Consider the following 20,620-nt stretch of genomic DNA (forward strand, 5'->3'; position numbering starts at 1 on the left):
TCAGGTTTTCCGTTTATCGTGAAGATCGTTTATCGTGTTTTGCATTTATCAGGTCTATCGTGAAGATCGTTTATCAGGTTTTGCGTTTATCAGGTTTATCGTGTATCCTATCGTATCGTGCGTGTATCCTATCGTATCGTGCGTGTATCCTATCCTATCGTGCGTGTATCGTGTTCTATCGTTTATCATGTCAAGAATAACGTTGCGGGTACTGTAACAAACAATTACAATGATTGAACCTATTGCTTTTAAAAGTTCTTACCTGTATAATTTGAGAAAAGAAAACAAACTTTTGCTTACAGTTTCGCCCTTCAGATCCTCACCAGAAATTCCTTTCCCTATACATGTGTATTACTATTGTAACCTTTACTAAATGTGTTTTGCTTTAGCATGAAAATTTCAAAACTCAAAATTTATTTAAACTACATTTTGTTTTCCAAAGAACAGAAATGTTTTATAGTACATTATTCTTTAGTAAAGAAGACATCATGTCATCTCATCTAAAAGAAAACCAGTTTCTCCAAATGAACGAATATTATCATTAGGATAAATATTTTCTTATTTGCAATATGGGCGTATTGTTCTAAATGTTCTTTATATGATTATTTTATTTCATATCTTCCCCTTAAAATGGGTTCCTTATAAAATATTGAATCGAATCACATCAAACTCAATATTGTCGTTAATACACTGTAAATAAGCCTCCGAAAACAGCCTTATATCTTAAAAACGACTTTATGATTGCACAATTTAACACATTTGGAAATTTAAATAATGTGAAAGTATAACAAATGCAATTTTCACAAAAAAGACAACATCTGAATATTGGTTTCACAAATCGATGGAAACATCTGATATTTCTTTCCGGAATGTTCTAAAAGGATAGGTTGGATTATTGTTTCATATAAAACCGGATTATGAAACATATTTACGGATGTTTCCACGTATTACAACTGGAAAATTTGACACGTGTTACAGAATCGTTTCATATATATACCTGTCAGACTGGGGTTTAAATCCGTCACCCCAGAGGTAAGAAATTATGTGTCAGAATATGTGATCACTTTGAATATTTATGTTAAAATTTACATTCTATTTTGACAGCTTTTCATTTTTTGTTTACATAAATTATGCATACTATTTCATTAAATTGAGATACATATTGTACAGTTGCAAGATGCGATAAAACTTTAAATATTGTATTGCAGAAAAAGAATTCTTTTAAGGTATGTTGCAATTTATAACGCAGAACATCCTTTCAATATTCTTGATACATGTATGAAATATTATTTTTTTTTGAAAAGTAAGATCAGTCTTTATTGGATGTTTATCAGCAATACATTCGTCATAACATTAATATTTTTCAAATATCGATGAGTGGTACAACAGTAGGAATACATTTCTTTGTTTTAGATGAAGTTGTTCTTCCTCGCCGTAACAATCTTCTGCCTCTGTGAACTATTTCCCCAGTCGGAGGCTGTTTCCTCTCATTGTGGTTATCATGCTTTGAATCACTACTACACCACGCGTTGTAACTCTACGTACTGCACCACGTACTACAAAGTCAAATACGGATACTGCTCATCCTATGGGGTACAGTATTTCAAACACTTTGAGGAGTTCTATCTTTTCTGTAGATGTTCTCTACAATTTTTAATGTTGATTCTAAAAAAATGATAATTCTGTTTCCAATGTCGTCATTTTGACTACAAATTGCAGATGGTCTTTATAAAACAATTGGATCCTATTGAAAGTGAGAGAAATCAAGTTCCAAACTAAACATACACGTGGAATTCACTATTTTCAAAGCAACATGTTATCTGATATTATGCCTGTCTTAGGTGTGAATACCTGTTATAGTCCATTGGTTTGTGTAGGATAAACGGGACTTTATATGAAATAAGATACTGTTGTCTTTATCAGGATTATCGATGAATTTGAAAGTGTAAGTAATACAATGTATGATAGGTTAATGCAAGCGTCAATCAACGTGTCCTCGATTTTGTTTGTTTCAGTATCTACGTTATGAGGCGAACGTTTACTATAATGGTAGACAGCTTTATTATTACATCACATATTACAGAAATGGCAAGTAAGTAATCTTTCTCTTTCGAGATTAAGTTAATTGAAATCACATTGATGACCATTTCTTCTTATACAGGGTATAATCTATAAAATGGTTATTAGGCTAACTTACGGATTAACGTCAAATTATCTAATTTCTCTCTGTGAATATTGAGAGAGATTTTCGACATTCTTTCTGGGTGATTGATGATGTTGTTTTAGAACAATGATTCGTTACTATGATTGTCATTCCTTTATTGTTGCCTTTATGAATCCCAAGCGTGGTCATATCACTTTATAACAAACGTTATATTAAATGTAAACTTTTCAACGCGTTTTTTATTGGTATTCGCGCAGTATGTTAAAACAAAAAGATCTGTGAGCATGATAACTTTGATTTAAGCCTGATTATAAAAACCAACGTTATCATATTTGTATGAGAACTATGGAAGCTTAGTCGGTACGTACTATTGACATGTGTATCCATTGTTGTGATCTAAAGTAGGCGAAATTAACACAGTATATATTTTGAATGTACATGTAACCATTTCTCTATTTCAGGAGAGCACTAGACGCAGGAAAAGAAGCCCTGGAAAAAATGTACGTACCAAAATATTTTAAGGACAAGGGATAACCCCAATTGTTAACTACATGTATTTGTTAGTATCTTAATATTGCTGCAAACCTATATCTATTGCAAACTTTTATCACGAAATCACTTTTACTTTTGCATTATTCACAACTTTTTACTTGAAAATTCAATTCATTGAAAAAACAAGTTGACCAAACTTGAAATCCTTCAAAAACGTCTGTTATATTGGTGCATTTCTTGTAGTAATGACCGATTTACATTGTTGTTTGATCAAATAATAGAATATCCCAGGTAAACAACAGCGGCATCCTACTTCAGTCAAGATAAATTCAGAACCTTGATTATCCTAAGACCATACCAACTATAAAAGTTGTATAAAGATAATGCAATCATAACGTTCCATCAGTTTTATCTTGAAAATTTATTTGTGTTCGGACATCACTATGATTATGTACTGTTGCAATTTCTTTATTTATCAACAGCAAAATAGCGAGAGGAAGCACCAACGAGAAGAAATCTGTGAAAACAGTGCAGGTACTTCAATAATCTTTCGCTAGCTAAAATTGTCTTCAATAAAAAAGAAATTGAGACTTGTTCCGAAAATTTAAATCCAATAATAAGTAGAAAATTCTGTATATGCATTTGTTTAATGTTTCACAATATATCATCTATTAATAGTTTCAAAACTTTAACATTTCTCTTTGTTCGATTTTTTTTTAAATTAGGCTGAAGACTATGGCACCATATTGGAAAAACTTGGTGGCAAAGTCGTTCGCAGTGGTGCAAAAAGTCTCAAAGGCTTAACCACTGATATTGATCAATAAAGTATGTGTTGAATCGCTTTCTTCAAATTAAACAAAACAATGCATGCATTATGTGCAATATGGTGTTTGTGTTTTGTTAATTATACATGTAGCTAATTTTTTTCAGACCAGGCACAGAAACAGGATTATTGAACAGTGTGTTCTTTCCTAGTTATTCCTTTTAATGAAATAAACAATTGCAAATTATGAATACATGTAGCTTGTTGTTTTCAATGACTAATTTATATGACATACTATCCTCGAATTCAGATTTCCTTGAGGAAATTTGCAATGGGGCTACATCCATCATTGTTTGACGTAGAGTGGTATTCTCGCTCACAATTTCCCTCTCATATCGCAGAGTGGGATTTCCCCTCATATCCCAAATTCGGATGTCCCTTAGGATCCCGGGGTATGATTTCCTTCAGATAGACACCACACTTTTACTTTTATAAGAGCTTCTTTCTTATCCATGTCAAATTTGGGATATATTTTAATAGTGATTTGTGAGTAATAGTCAGGGAACATCTAAACATCAAAGGAAGTCAGTGAGATGTCTTATTGTGGCATTGCATGTTTGGTATTTAGCAGTGTGAAAAGAGAAAGAAGTTGGACGAGACTTCGGTTTACTAGAAGACACGAACTGGACATTTGACAAAATAATACTGATATCTGTAAATTTGCATCAAACCTATTTGTAATGAGCATGGTACAGTACGCATTATATTACTGTATATGTAATTATATTTATGTATTAATTTGGAGACTGTCGTAATGTTCTAAAACAACATTCTTTGAATTCCGATAAAAATCAAAAGCCCAAACATTAACTTACAATGAAGACGAAAATGATTATTTGCATCATTATATGGTTAAAGACCCAAAAAAAAAACACCATACGGTTGCTCCACGGATCACTGAATGTGGGCGGAGCTTATCCATGGTCAATGTTATTTACCTGGAATTTACCTGGTCAAGAGATCAGTTGTTGTGTATATTTTTATGATATACACAGGAAATTTCTCAGGTTATTACAAATTATGCTTAGTGTCTTGATTTGTGCAAAAAAAAAAAAAATAATTAAAATTTCTACCAACATGCATACCGCATTTCTATTTCCCGTAAACCTTCAAACTTGGTCATATTTATGTATTGCAAATGACAGGTTTAGCCCATTTCTAAACCTTTGCTTTTTAAAACTTCTAATTAAATTGTTATATAGCGTATATAAATAATTTCCGAAATATAATATTACCCGGCGTTTCCGAGCACTTCCTGGTGTCCTGGGAGTTCACGGTGTCGTGGGTGTAGTAGGTAAAATATCCATGTTTCAAGAGAATGAATAAATCCAAGTAGATCTGTGTACATGTACAACCAAATGAAGAATGATCAAGATACCCCTCAATATGGGCCGTCTGTAGGGTTTCTGTAGCTGTAGTGTTTGCGTAATGGTGGTATCCCAAACAGAAGCTGACACGAAGTCCCCCCTCCTCTCTCTCTCTCTCCCTCTTTAGGGTTTCTGTGGACGTAGTGTTTGTGCAACGATGGCATCCCAAACAGAAGCTGACACGAAGTCTACACCCCTTCTCTCTCTCTCTCTCTCTCTCTCTCTCTCTGTAGGGTTTCTGTGGACGTAGTGTTTGTGTAACGATGGTATCCCAAACAGAAGCTGACACATAGCTAGTCTAACCCCCCCTTTCTCTCTCTCCCTTACTCTCAATTATTGACTAAATGAGTAATTATTGCCATACGTATGCAACACTATTGCCATGCCATATTATTTCATCTATATTACTGCTACAGTTTTACACATTTGTCTCTCTCTCTCTTTATAAATATAAAACCCTGATAAATTATAAATAGCTCAATAACTCTCTCTCTCTCTCTCTTTATAAATATAAAACCTGATAAATTATAAATAGAAATATCTCAGTAACTCTCTCTCTCTCGCCCCCCCCCCCCCTCTCTCTCTCTAAATATAAAGCCGTGATCAATTATAAATAGAAATATATCAATAACTTGTGCTTTTTTTACTATTGTTTGATTTCTGATTGTGTAATTTATAATCCATGTGGTATCTCAAACAGAAGCATTTTTTTAACTACTGTAAGAGTTTTACGAATGGGCAATATAACTATTATACATGTTGATGTGCTGCGCCAATAAAGAATTGTTCATGTTTTTATAAATATAAAGCCACAATAAATCATTAATAGAAAATATTCCAATAACTTATGTTTGTTTGGTTTTATTATTATCATTATTGTTTGATTTCTGATTGTTTAATCTATAATACATGTATAAAGATGGAGAGAGCAAATACGATGATAAATTGCATTGTATAGGGGACGTTAGAAATTAAAATATTCTAGGTGCGAATCAATGCTATCAAAACTCAGGTATACTGGGGCTTTCCTCGAGATCTGAAGACTGCCGGTCATCCTTAGCCATAATTGTTATCAAAACATCTTTCTCAGGTAGCTGTAGACCACGGTCTCTGCAAACGTCAATCAACCTAAGCTCTATTGTTAAAAGTTTGATTGACCAGCGGCTTATCATTGATCGCGACACAGGTAAAATTTGGGGGCGTTAACTTAAAGTTGGGTCTTTAAATTATCTTGAGGTCGTGTGCCAGTTGCCTGGTTTTATCAAATGTCTCTTTTATTCTAATGATAGCAAATTAAAAAGTGTCACAAATACGTGTATACTTTTGCAAAGTCAGCATTTCAGCTTGAATTTGTTAAATTTAGAATCCCTCATTCTGCCCTTAAATCTACATAGTAACTATTTTAAATTCGTCTCAAAATTGGATATCCGTGAAACAAATAAATTGCACCCGATAGAAAGTCGAGTAAGAAATCATAAAATCTATGTGTGATTATCTTTAGAATTCGCATAAGACATTCAAAATGGTACATTTATATTTACTTAACAGGGAACTTCAACCAGAATGAATTCAAATATTCTGTGACTGCCCATTTACACAAATATATGTTGAGTTATAGTGACTGAATACCAATCTCCAACAGAATTTTAATAGAAGGGAATGGGGAATATTGCTTGAAGAAATAAACATTTAATTTGTATTTCTGTAAGGGGAAGATAAAAAACAGTAATTAATCTCATAAATCCCATCAGCAATACAAAATATATACATGTAGTTGGGCACACCAGAGTTGGGATTAGGTGCCTAGGTGGAGTAAGCATCCCCTTTTGATCGGTCACATCCGCAGTGAGCCCTATATCTTGATCAGGTAAACAGAGCTATCCGTAGTCAAAATCAGTGTGCCACAAATGTTCTAACAATCTAAATAGATGAGACAGCATCTGATTCAATGATAGGTTATAGTGGCAAACTAGATCGATATAACGACCATGGAATTTGCAAAATGCTGACTTTAAACGAGACTGTTGAAACCCCTGTACAATCAACTTGTTTCTCAATATCTTGCCTCGATTTAAAAACTGATCATACGCAGACCAAGCTCTTGTGTATCGAATCAGTTGAGAGATATAAACCCCATATGTAGGTGATAATGGAATATTGCTACATGAATATGGGAGGTTGACGATGGAGAAGCTGAAATCAACCCGTTTGTTTGCAATTATACAATGTTTGTACGAAAGCGACATTTACAAAGCGATTTAAGTATGTTTTAATACTTTTACGTCACACGGCCTCTCACATCGTGACCCGCTCGCGCCGGTAAATGAGAAAGTTTCTCAGTTTACTTTCGGAAGGTCGGTGATCTCTTCCCAGGTGCATTGTATTTGGGGTTTCTCTTCCACCAATAAAAGCTGGTCGCCACCAGATAACTGAAAAATTGTTGAATGTTGCGGAAAACAGCAAAACAATCAATCAATCACGTTTATATAGATTAACATCGTCTCTTAGCATCATTGCGTTCATGGTCCGTCTTAAAATCATTTATAACATTTGGGACATAAGGGCAATGAAGAATATTTTTCTGGGCACAGGTACAAGTTATATAAATTCCGGATATGAAAGTAACATTTATTGATTGATTTTAATTGTCCCTCTAAGAAAGTTTCTCTCATATTGATACGTCACCAGCTGTAAGCAAAGTACCACAAATATAGACCTATACTTAGCTCTCAGGGCCGTCGAAGTAAGGGTTCTTTATCGTGCTAACGCCCACCGCGGCACGGGACCTCCAGTTTAAGGTAACATCCGAAATTCTAAATGACGAGCGTTTGGCGAAGGAGCAATCACTACCCATATTGTCGTCTTATATTTGACGCGGCCATGACACAAGCGGGTATTGAACTCACGATCTGCAGTTGGTTACGAAGCGAACGCTCTACCTCTGAGCTTCCGCGACCGGTAATGAAAGTAAGAATAGTTTGTTTTTTTTTTGTTTTTTTTTAAAAACGTGTAAGCATAAAAATCATAGAGGATATGCTTAATGATATATCATTATAGTATAATTTTACTTGCACACAAAATCTGAATGGTTAATTCAACTTTATCAACATTATATATATGATATAAACAAAACTGCCGTTTAATCCCGCTATCTGTTGTTCGAGGAATGAGGGTCACAATGTGTTGGGCTGATGAATTTCCATTTTGTTGCTACGGCAATATTGATCTGTGTCACATAAAATTCATAATTTCTTTAAAATTCTTCATCAAATAATGTAGTTAACTAAATCAAATCAAAAGAAATGAAAATAACGTTTACGTATTTTATAGATATAAAGGACGTTATGGTATTTTACGCTATTTTATAAGCCGCTTCGTGATGTATAATGCATAAACTGTCCCAACTTATTTTATATTGCATAGAATCAGTAAAAATGATTTTCATTTCTTGAATATTAAACATTCAAAGCTTTTTTCTCAGTATCTCATGATTAGGATCTGGTTTTAACATGAGATTTGAGAATTTACGTATGTTTTGAGTTTCAAAATAGAGTTTGTTAACATACACTGTACAGCTGTAGTTCTTTCGTATATTATAGGCACTACACTTAAACATACCGAGTGTATGATAAGTTAAAGCAAACTTCAATCAACATGTCATCGATTTTTTTTGTTTTAGTATCTACGTTATGAGATGAATGTTTACTATAAAGGTAGACAGCTTTATTATTACATCACATATTACAGAAATGGCAAGTAAGTACTTTTTCTCTTTCGAGATTAAGTTAATTGAAATCACATTGATGATCATTTCTTCTTATACAGGGTATAATCTATAAAATGGTTATTAGACTAACTTACGGATTAACGTCAAATTATCTAATTTCTCTCTGTGAATATTGAGAGAGATTTTCGGCACTCTTTCTGGGTGATTTATGGTGTTATTTTAGAACAATGATTCGTTACTATGATTGCCATGCCTATATTGTTGCCTTTATGAATCCCAAGCGTGGTCATATCACTTTATAACAAACGTTATTTTAAATGTTAAACTTTCAACGCGTTTTTTATTGGTACTTGCGCAGTATGTTAAAACAAAAAGATCTGTGAGGATGATAACTTTGATTTAAGCGTTATTATAAAAACCACGTTATCATATTTGTATGAGAACTATGGGGGCTTAGTCGGTACGTACTATTGACATGTGTATCCATTGTTGTGATCTAAAGTAGGCGAAATTAACACAGTATATATTCTGAATTTACATGTAACCATTTCTCTATTGAAAAAATATACGTAGCAAAATATTTTAAGGACAATGGATAGCCCCAACTGTTAACTAAATGTTAACTAAATGTATTTGTTAGCATCTTAATATTGCTGCAAACCTATATATATATATTGCAAACATTTACCATGAAATCACGTTTACTTTGGATTATTCACAAATTTTTAATAGAAAATTCAATTCATTGAAAGACAAGTTGACCAAAATTGAAATCCTTCAAAAACGCCTGTTTTATTGGTGCATTTCTTGTAGTAATGACCGATTTACATTGTTGTTTGATCAAATAATAGAATATCCCAGGTAAACACAGCGGCATTCTTGTTCAGTCAAGATCCACCTCTGGTGTGTCCAGGGATCCGTGTTTGCCCAACTATCTATTTTGTATTGCTTGTAGGAGTTATGAGATTGATCACTGTTCGTTATCTTCACCTTGCATTCAGAACCTTGATTAACCTAAGACCATAACAACTATAAAAGTAGTATAAAGATAATGCAATCATAACGTTTCAGCCGCTTTATCTTGAAAATTTATTTGTGTTAGGACATCGCTATCATTTTGTACTGTTGCTATTTCTTTATTTATCAACAGCAAAATACCTATAGTAAGCACCAACGAGAACAAATCTGTAAAAACAGTGCAGGTACTTCAAGAAAACTCCATCTTTCGTTAGCTAAAATTGTCTTCAATACAAAAGAAATTGTGACTTATTCCGAAAATTAAAATCCAATAATAAGTAGTCAATTCTGTATACACATTTGTTTAATGTTTCACGATGTATCATTTTTTGATAGTTTCACAACTTTAGAATTTCTCTTTGTTAGATTTTTTTTTAATTAGGCTGAAGAGTATGGCACCATATTGCAAAAATTTGATGGGAAAGTTGATCGTAGGGGCGCAAAAAGTCTCCAAGGCTTAACCACTGAAATTGATTAGTAAAGTATGTGTTGAATCACTTTCTTCAAAGTAAACAAAACAATGCATTCATTATGTGCAATATTTTGTTTGTGTTTTGTTAATCATACTTTATATTTTTTTTCAGACCAGGCACAGAAACAAGATTATTGAACAGTGTGTTCTTTCCTAGTTATTCCTTTTAATGAAATAAACAATTACAAATTATGAATACATGTAGCTTGTTGTTTTCAATAACTAATTTATATGACATACTATCCTTGAATTAAGATTTCCTCGTGAAACTTTGAAATGGGCTACATCCGTCATTGTCTAATGTACAGTTGTCATACAGTTGAGTTATCAGTTTGCCGTTAATGTCTGCTTTCAATAAAATATCTAAGCATGAAGCAGAAGTGGTTTCTCTGATGTATTTTATTTCGAGCTAACAGGGATATATCAAATCGACATATGCATGAAAGTTATTATTGATCATAGACAAAACGTCGTCGATATGTCTAATTGTCGAATTGAAGGCCACAACAAGAGATTTTTTCTTCTCTTGTAAAAGCTTTTGAATAAATTATGTCTCATAAGAATATAAAAACAAGTCAGCCAACAAAGGAGCACAATTGGTGCGAATGGATAATCCAACAGACTGTTGGAAGACATTATCATCATACACCACGAAGATATTGTCAATGAGGAACTCCAGCATATTGTTGATATAAACTTTATAGTACTTTTGCGTAGAATCAAAGTGGTGTTTTACAAAGAATTTTTTGAATGGCTGATCACTAGAGATGAATATTTCCATAAGTCTTATAATACCAGTTTTCAAAAGGAACAAATATTACATACATGTATCATCATGACAGGTATTTCTTGTTTGAAAGTAGGTGTATTAGTCTAAATATTCATTAGACAGTCATTGTATTTCATATTGCTCCTAATAAAGTGAGTTTTTAATGCAGATTTGAGGAGTTTTATCTATTCTGTTCACTTTTTAAAGTTTGATTCTTCACAAATGATAAATATGTTTCCAATGTCCATATTTTTACTACAAATTCACGTGGTCTTTATAAAGAGTTCGATCTTATTCAAAGTGAGATAAGTCAAATTCTGAAGTAAACACACTCGTAGGATGCACTGTGTTCAAAGTAAAAGATTGTCTGGTATAATGCCTTAGGTGTGAATATATGTTGTATTCATATGCTTTGTATAAAGTAAAGAAAAACAATTATAAGTCTGCTTTATGCACGATTCCTGTAATGTGCGTGTAGTTTAAAGTGCATGTAATATGAAAAGTTAAAGCAATCAACGCGTCTTCGATCGTTTTTGTGTGTGTGTTACAGTATCTACGTTATGAGGCGAACGTTTACTATAATGGTAGACAGCTTTATTATTACACCACATATTACAGACATGGCAAGTAAATACTCTTTCTCTTTCGAGATTAAGTTAATTGAAATCACATTGATGATCATTTCTTCTTATACAATGTATAATTGATATCTATAGAATGGAGATTGACCTAACCTACGGATTAACACTAAATTCTCTCTCTCTCTCTCTCTCTCTCTCTCTCTCTCTCTCTCTCTCTCTCTCTGTATATTGAGAGAGCGAGAGAGAGAATTTTGGTAGTCTTTCTGGTTGATATATGGTGCAGTGTTCCCACAACTCGTTACTAAGATTTTCATTTCATGGTTTTCCTTTCTATTTATGAATCGCAACCGTGGTTATATCAATTTATTTCAAACGTTGTATGAAATGTGAATCTTTCCACGCGTTTTTATTGATACTGGCGAAGTATGTTAAACAAACAAATATGTCTATGAACATGATTACTCTCATTAAGCCTAATTAAAATATAATTTGTATATGTCATAAAACAAATGTCTCCGCAGCTCCCTAAATTGACAGTGCTACAAATTGCAGTCTCCTCCTTTGAATGTACTGCATGGTGTGGATGAAAAATAATAAACGTAGACATTATGAACAGTACTTTGTTATTCGTAAATGTGATAAAATAATATTTAGTGATTGGTATATACATTATCAAGACTCTTTTTTACATGTAAAACAGTTTCCCCTTCAATTATAGAAAGCTCCTAAATTGGAGAAACTCCCTGCATAAGTTTGTTAATTTGTGAATTCTAACAACCCCACCCCATCCTGGCAATTGGAACTCACACTTGCATTAATATCTCATTTTTGCTACATTTAGGTCTATGTAAGCAGTGCCCCATTAACCTCAGCCAAGACCAACCTGATGGAGAAATCAAAGTCAACATTCAGGAAGAAATCAATACAAGTATTACTGCAGATTTTAAAAAATGCTGATCATAGAATACAGTTTTCTTTTCCTTTATGGGTGCAATATATATCTTTAAATATTTATTAGTATTAGCACCAGGATTTACTTTACTTTTTGGTATTTTCCTATGATTATTTATAAATCGTATTGTGTCATATTATCTTCTTGGAAGACCTGATCATCAAAGACCATGAAGATATTGTCAATGAGGAACTCTAGCATATTTTTTTTATTTCAACTTCAGAGTACCTGTGCATGGAATCAGAGTGGTGTTTAACAAAGTAAGATTTTGGATGACGGATCACTTGATATGAAGAGTTCCGTTTTCCATTTATGTTGAAGAAGCCACTGCCTATGGTGTCAAAAAGTCTAGTCTTTAATTCATCGTGAGGAATGGTCGTGTAAAGTTTTGAAACTCATACGTGTTGATGTTGTTAATTTATATATATTACTATTCGTGTATATGGGAATTCCAACAGACTGTTTAAAGTTCGAAGATGTTGTCGATGAGGAACTCCATGTTTTGTAAGTCGTAGGCCAATGGGTTTTATACATTTCTTGTTTTGTCAAACAAAAACTCTGTACAATCAGGAAAAATGCACAATCAGTTTCAAATGTCAATGGAGTCCTAAATATTGAATATTTTATAACCCCTATGTACTTTGCGTGGTTGTACATATGCTAAATCAGTCCATGAAAATATCAATACTTCTTTAGAGAGTTGAAAATTTCTTCACAACAATCATCAAAATTAACTTTATTAGGACGTGATGGAGTTTTTCTCTTCTTGTAGAAGTTAAAATTGTTGTCAGACCTGATATCCTCTGCTCTAAATGTCTGTCTATAATGATGCAAGTTGTACTTCAAATCACCTATGCTTGAATATATTTTACAAAATTATACGTACAGTTGATGGGGAGGTAAAAGTGAAATTGTTTTAAGATCCTCTTTCATAAATTCTATACATATTTTATTTTTTTGTTTAACGTCCCTCTCGAGAATGTTTCACTCACATGGTATATCTTTAGTTTAGCAGATTTTTAAAAAAACAAAACATGTTAGTGAAATAACAAATTTAAATATGATTTGTTACTTCGGATTTTCAAAATCACTTAATTCAGTTTAGTTGGTTTTCAAAGATGCATTTTGTTACATGTATATGCAAACAAGTAATATATGGCTTATCATACTACATTTTCATTTCTTCAATGTGAAATGAGTATGAAATAATGCATGTCAAATATGCATTATATCATGTAAACATGATTAAGTTATGTAGCATGTTACACACGGCATGGTGGGATCCACGGTAGGAAGAATGGTATCTAATGACACATATACAGTTCTAATATCAAAGGAATATTATACATAACGTTAATCAATTTCAAATTTCCAAAGTGTAGCAGTACACCTAAGAATTACTGTATTGACACAGTAATCGTATATATAAATCATTTTCACAAGATGAGAGTGTCGATTCACATGTAGGTTGACATAAGAACTTAAAACATTCATTTGCGCATGGTCACTAAAAATAATGGACATACACGCTGGAAAATGGTAATTCAACAATTATTGTAACTAGACAATTTAGTATTTAAGTTGTAGTACTCCGTAGACAATTGCATTCCCCATCTATCGATCTTCAATGAAAAATAAATAATGTGATACCGTTGTGTCATTATAATGTGACGCGAAATTTACAGCTCGGTTTCTTGAATTCGTCACAATGCGCTTAAGTGCGGTCTTCAATGGACGATCTTCAGTTATAACACTATGTGCGTGAAGATCTTCATGTGCATTAGATAACGTTTCAAATGATTAACAAGACAAGATCGTCGGTACAACACAACAAAGAAAGTGTCAGAGAAAAAAATGTTTAATCAAGAATTTCAGAATCTATAAGAGCATTTTGTGTCTAAAAATAAAATAGGAATGAACGGAAGAGAAACTTTCAATTTTGTTTTCTCTTCTGTTATGGAAATCTTTCTTCATTCTTCTCTGCTGGGATTCATATTTCTCTGTATCTAAATAAGAAGTATTATCATTTATGAAGAATAAATAGATTGTTTATAAATTCAATTAGATTTATTTTAGAATAGAGACTTACTTGATTTTCCTCTTTATTGAGAAATTTGGCAAACTCCGACTAAAATAGGAAAAATAAATTGGTGTAAAATATATGAAACACAAGAAACACATTTTATCATAAAATACCTATAATGCTAAATATATTGTAGTGGTAGAGCGTTGTTAGCGTAACCTGGAGGTCATGAGTTGTAGACCCGCTCGTGTCAATACCGCGTGAAACATAAGACGTTAACATAGATAGTGATTGCGCCTTCGCCAAACACTCGGCATTTACAAGTGAGAATCACTGGTCTTTCGGATATTACCTTAAAAACGGGGGACCCGTGTCGCGACAGACGTTGGCACGCAACACGGCCCTGAACGCTAAGCATAGGTCTAAAGATTTTCACTTATTTTTCCTTATTTTTCGACGGGACGTAAATCAATCATTTGTTGGGGTGAGGTGGGTGATCATAGTTGCCATAATCATTAGAATCTTATTTTTCCTTCCGAAAATACACTTGAAATACGACCCTAAAGGTACAATTGATATCTTCTTAAATACAGAATTCAAATACAAATAGTCAATGGAAATTAAAATAGTAAAATATGAGATTACATGTTCCTGTTTACATAAAATTACATGTATTAATTAGTATAAAAAGCTACAATTATTAATGCATCATATCGATATTAATAAAACTTTCATAGCAAAAAAATTACGATTTTGTATGCAAGAAAGGTAACGTAGAACCATTACCATAAACTTTTCTGATGAGCGGCATCTACAGCCCCAACCCGATCAAAAGCCGCAACAATTTTTCTTTTTCCCCATCGATTTGCCCTCTACATTGTCAGAAAGGCAATGAAGAAGCAACAGAAGGACTAGATACATAACCGACTTCATCTAAATTCAAAATAAAAACAGTGCTAAACAATGTACATGTGTGTCGCTGCCAACATATATGAGTATTTATCACAACATATGCTTTATTAAACTATATTGGAAGGTCCTACCTTTCTGCTACAGTCCCTGGTTTTGACTGTTCGACGTTTTGGTATTTCATATATATAGTGTAAGCTTCACTTACCAATGCCTCAGCTGTGTAACTGCGACATGTGATATGGTAATTGAATTACACACTTGAAACAAGGAATTCCCGATACGAATTTTTCATTTTCAATATTTGTCATATATTGACAGATTATGAACAAGTATACATATTTACTAGTTGCTTCGTTATGACAATATGTTGTACATTTGAAAACATATCACAGAAACGCTGATATGCTACGTGACATACATGTGTATCTCTCAAAATGAGGCGTTCATTAACTACACATTTTGTATGTTTTTGACAATCAGGTATTAAGACAAACCAAACTAGAATAAAGCCTGTGCTTGTCCAGATACATGTAGCTACAGTTGAGTTTTATTGTTCGTTACCTGTACAGCATATTTATATTTACGAACTGAAGAAAATCGTATTGATCCTAAATCCTTTATTTAAAGCAATATAAATTGTAACTGACGATAAATAAATTGAAAGAACAGATATTTAGCATATTTGTTTTTGAATATATATAACTTCATATAATCAGAGTGACCCTGAAGTAATAAACCCGTCAAATCATCAGAAAATGTCGATTCATGAATCATTGCCATCCTGTCAGTAATTCCTGCTCGTAAACTGCAATGTGCATTGACCTCGGAGGTCACCAGTTCGGAAAAAAAAACGAGAGAGGGGGCACTGATCATGAGCACGTGTCAGTTTTGACATTCCATTTTTAAAGAAATTTTACTATCAAAATGTCATTTGAGTGGCATACTTGTGTGATTAATACTTTCTTACACTGATAGTACTTCTTGTCATCTATGAAACGATGTAATATTTTAAAAGAAATGACTCACGTCACTTCCGTCTTTCTATATGACATAGGTCATAGCAACCCGATCATGCTCGGCAATCGTCATTCCCATGTCCGTGTATACGACGCAATGGTGGTTTAAACGAAATGTTCATTGTGTGTATGCTCTCAAACAATATTCCCTTGTTTTCTTATGAATTTTTCTTCAGATCTTGGGGAACATATTTGCTAGACCGATAGGTGTTATTTGGCGCATAATTGGATAGTTGAAAAAATTCCGTCAGTTACAGCTTGTATTGTCATAACATTTACAGACAGAACATTATTGTACAATATCTTAGGTAACCCTTCATTAAGAAACTTCTCCAAACAAAGAAACACTATAATAAACAGGGCTTTCTGTCATGCCGTAGATTTCTATTTGCGTAAGAAATTTCATAAAATTTGATATAAGCAAAACAAATATTTCAGCATTTTCCTCTTCGCTAGATTTTTGTATTTCATATTTTGGACTGTCCATTTTCCCCCTGTCTATCTCTACGGAGAGAAATATATTTCAAAGGTTATAGAATAGCAAACTTTTTGAAACATGTTGATTACATTTTACTCAAACCTTACTGTTTCTTTGATTTTGAATAGGTTATTTAAAGAAGTCTAAACAAGCCCATATCCGGATTATCTAATTATAGATTATTTTGGATGTTACCCATCATAAACTCTTAAAGCCAACGTTACTGGTATTCCAACTCAAGTCATCAGTTCAATACCACTGTAAGAAATATACCGACTAGATGCCGTAACATAAGCAACAGTCTTGGTAATAAAACGTCCTGTCTTGTATTCCACCAATATTCAAGTTCATGTCTATACTTTTTATTTCCTACAAGTATACCTGTATGTTTGCTTCTCTAGTGTCTCGATATGGACCATCGTACATTCTCCTATTTGCTCTTCTTCTATTTTTCAGCGACAGCAAGCTGGACATGTCATTACCAGTGAAGATGTAGTTCAAAATAAGAACCTGAAATCACTTATTCTAAATGTTCCGAATTCCAGAAAGCCCAGATATTTCAATTAGTGACTGAATTTCATCATTTGTTATAAAATACTTCGAAGATTATGCCAGTAGATGAGCTAATTATGAAAAAAGACCTTGCCACTTTTTCAGAATAGATAGAATACATGTATCAGAGAAATATCAAATGTTCGCATTAAACACGTTAAAAGAAAAATGCATACCATATATATTTCTGCGTTTAGCAAATCAGAAGTAATGGAAGAATTATCTAAGGTACATGAATAATATGTACTCGTTCCAGCTGACAAAGCTTGTAACAACATAGTTTTCGTATACAAGACTAATTCCTACAAGTATAATTCAGAGGGACTTGGCTGTAATTCTGCATTTGGTTTTCAATAGATACACCTCTTTTAAAAAATCATGTTTCAGTTTTATGCAATTTTTAAGCATATTTAATATCCTTATCAACGGGACGAATGCATTTGAGTTACCTTATCTATAATGGATTCCAAACCTTAACAAAAAACCAAAATTACAGGGTCCAGTGAACGTTCTACCAAACCCTACATTTTACTCCTCATGAAAATTCCCGTGGGGATCCAGGTTAGAATATGTCCTCAGTACCCCGTGCTTGTCGTAAGAGGCGATTAAATGGAGCGGTCCATCGGATGCGACCGCAAAATCCGAGTTCCTGTCCTTCACCGGCCATGTGAGTGAAAAATTCTTGAGTAGGACGTTAGACAATATACAATCAATCAATCCACATGAAAGTATTACTGCTTTGAAGGAGACAGCTCACGCGTATTGCGCAAGAACATTTGCTGGAAGTCGTGAAGATCAAAAGTCGGTGTTTAAAAATAGCAATGAACGTTTAGTAAATTTAAAATCACAAACATTTTTAAACTCAACAGGATCAAAAGATACGACTTTGAAATTCTTTACACTTTCATTTCTAAAGATAAATTTAGGACAGAGCTTTCTGGCATCATATAGACAGCGGCGTCGAAAATAGAACAGAATGAAACTCGGGAGCATTCATATCTTGTGAATATGCATCCAAATAAGACTTTGGTAAACACCATTGTGATTTTAAGTTAGTTGTATATTGTTCAACGTTCCGCTCGAGCATTTTTCACTTATGTGGGGACGTCAATATTGCTTCTGTGACTTCTGTGACACAGAACCTTCATTTTTGGGATCTTCCGCTCCATTTTGTCGTCTCTTACTTCAATCAAGAGGTACTGAGGACCTATTCTGACTCGGATTCTAGGAATAAATACTCTGATGTTGATACTATAAAGATGTTGGAGATCAGGTCTTCCAACAAGGTGTTGGAACCCCAATGGTAAAAACAAAAATGTAATTCTTTATGAGCTGACCAGTGTTTTAATTCTTCTGAGGCAGAAGCAAGATACAATCAATCAATCTGAGGCAGAATTACTTCAAACGTTTGTACATGAAAAATGAAAAGAAAAAGCTGTTTTTGTGTCCTCCAACACGGTATTAGATATATCGACGCTGTTTTATCTATTATAAATATCTATTGATTCGATATATCTCAGTGAATTCGAAACAAAATGCACTACAGTCTTCTAAATCTGCTTCACATTTGAATAAGATTTTCCATCGTCACTTCCCATATTTATGTAGCAATATTACAGTATCACCTGCATTTTGTGCTTCGATAAAGGAGAGCATGTGTTACGTGCAAGGTGAAGATAACGAACAGTGATCAATCTCATAATTCCTACAAGCAATGCAAAATAGATAGTTGGACAAACACGGACCTCTGGACACACCAGAGGTGGGATCAGGTGCCTAGGAGGATTAAGCATCCCCTGTTGACCGATCACACCCGCTGTGAGCCCTATATCCTGATCAGGTAAACGGAATTATCCGCAGTCAAAATCAGCGTGCCAAGATATATTTTCAAACAGAAGAAGGCTAGTGACAAATAAGTCGATGTTAGAGGAGTGTCAAGTGTCGTTTAATGTCAACATTTCGCAAATTCTATGGTTCATATTTGTTAGACAGTTCTTTATGTCCTGAATTTTGACTACGGATTGCTCTATTTGCCTGATCAAGATATAGTCTGACTGGTCAATAGGAGATTCTTGCTCCTCCTGGACACCTTGTCATACTTCTGGTTTTCCCATGGGTTCATGTTTGTCCAATTCTCGATCTTGTTTTACTAATTGGAGGATCCGTGTTGCAGAACATTTTCGCACGTTCAGGAATCTTCACTGATACGGTTGTAAGCGCTAATCATAGGTCTAAATATGTGGTACTTCATCTACAGCTGGTGACTTCTCAATATGAGTGAAAATTCTCGACGGGACGTAAAACAACTAAAACTAACCCTTTAACCCATGAGCCATTGCGACTGGTCCCACGTGAAGTATGGTGTTAAAATTGAGTTCTCTATCGGCTACGGGGAACTTTATTCGTACTCCGTGTGGTAGTGGTGGTTGTGCTCCCTGTGTGGTTGTGAGCATATATGATATCATCTCCCGCTAGTTAAACATGTGTGTAGTTAACAGCAACAGTCACAACACACTCCTATCCTTTCATCTCCATTCTCATTAGCACACACATACTCCTAAAAATTTTTGCATCTCATGTTGACCAGTAACACACACCATGATCTTGATCAAGTAAACGGGGTAATCTGTAGTCAAACTCATTATGTTCAGAACGCTCTAACAATTGGTATGAAACACGGCAGACAGCAATCGACCTACGGACAGGCTCTATTTGTCAATTAGATAGTTATAAAGACCACATAATTTGGGAAATGCTGATTTCTAACAAGAAAGTTGAAACATCTGTAACAACAACGTATTTGTCAGTACTCTACCTGATCATACTCAGAGCATAATTTAGGTGTCGAATCATTTGAGAGGCATAAATACCATATGCAGCTGATATTAGTAGATGTACAGTATATATTGCTACATAAATATGGGAAGTTGATGATGGAGAAGCTGAAGTCATCCTGTTTGTCGTAAAGTTGAGTTGTTAGTTTGCCTTTAACATCTGTTAAAAAAGATATCCCCGTTAGCTGCAGAAATGTAGCTCCTTGGAAAACATTGGGACAGACAAGAGAGCTACATGTACAGATCCACGACTTAAAGAGTTCTTCGATTTACGGCGCATAAAAAATGCCCACGATTGAGGCCTCATATATTTGTATACTTGTATTGCCGTCTCATAAATTTAATAGAAAAAAATCCTAACATATTTTCCTACTATACTTGTGTCCAAACATTCCTACGAATATTCAAATATACGACGCGAAAACTCACAGCGTTAAATGA

The 20,620-nt window shown here is 33.8% G+C and overlaps 1 protein-coding gene and 1 long non-coding RNA gene across 4 annotated transcripts; one reads left to right on the forward strand and one right to left on the reverse strand.

Moving 5' to 3' along the window:
* Positions 1–1,025: 1,025 nt before the first annotated feature.
* Positions 1,026–10,258, forward strand: LOC125673455 (uncharacterized). 3 transcript variants are annotated; one of them, XM_048910025.2, is made up of 7 exons: positions 1,026–1,226; positions 1,414–1,593; positions 2,016–2,092; positions 2,626–2,664; positions 3,139–3,190; positions 3,382–3,481; positions 3,587–3,670. In XM_048910025.2, the coding sequence occupies exons 2-6, from the start codon at positions 1,414–1,416 to the stop codon at positions 3,478–3,480; spliced, it is 447 nt and encodes a 148-aa protein (XP_048765982.2). In that variant the 5' UTR covers positions 1,026–1,226; the 3' UTR covers position 3,481; positions 3,587–3,670. The 3 variants fall into 3 exon arrangements, with proteins under 3 accessions (XP_048765982.2, XP_048765983.2, XP_056014179.1); XM_048910026.2 differs by lacking the exon at positions 3,587–3,670 and adding an exon at positions 10,175–10,258 and having other exon boundaries at positions 1,029–1,226; XM_056158204.1 differs by having other exon boundaries at positions 1,029–1,226; positions 3,382–3,670.
* A 3,948-nt stretch (positions 10,259–14,206) lies between these two features.
* On the reverse strand, positions 14,207–15,496 carry LOC125673471 (uncharacterized). The gene is made up of 4 exons (XR_007369550.2): positions 15,431–15,496; positions 15,174–15,320; positions 14,454–14,492; positions 14,207–14,370 (listed from the first exon to the last, which is right to left on the reverse strand). It is a non-coding gene; the product is annotated as an uncharacterized LOC125673471 (long non-coding RNA).
* Between the last annotated feature and the right edge of the window lie 5,124 nt (positions 15,497–20,620).

Source organism: Ostrea edulis, chromosome 3 (genome assembly GCF_947568905.1).
Source record: "Ostrea edulis chromosome 3, xbOstEdul1.1, whole genome shotgun sequence".
Classification (NCBI taxonomy): domain Eukaryota; kingdom Metazoa; phylum Mollusca; class Bivalvia; order Ostreida; family Ostreidae; genus Ostrea; species Ostrea edulis.

Coding starts and splice junctions, on each gene's coding strand:
- LOC125673455 (XM_048910025.2), top strand. CDS start 1,414: ATGAAGTTGTTCTTCCTCGCCGTAACAATCTTCTGCCTCTGTGAACTA. Junction 2,665..3,138: donor AAAGAAGCCCTGGAAAAAAT/GTACGTACCAAA, acceptor ATTTATCAACAG/CAAAATAGCGAGAGGAAGCA. Junction 3,191..3,381: donor AATCTGTGAAAACAGTGCAG/GTACTTCAATAA, acceptor TTTTTAAATTAG/GCTGAAGACTATGGCACCAT.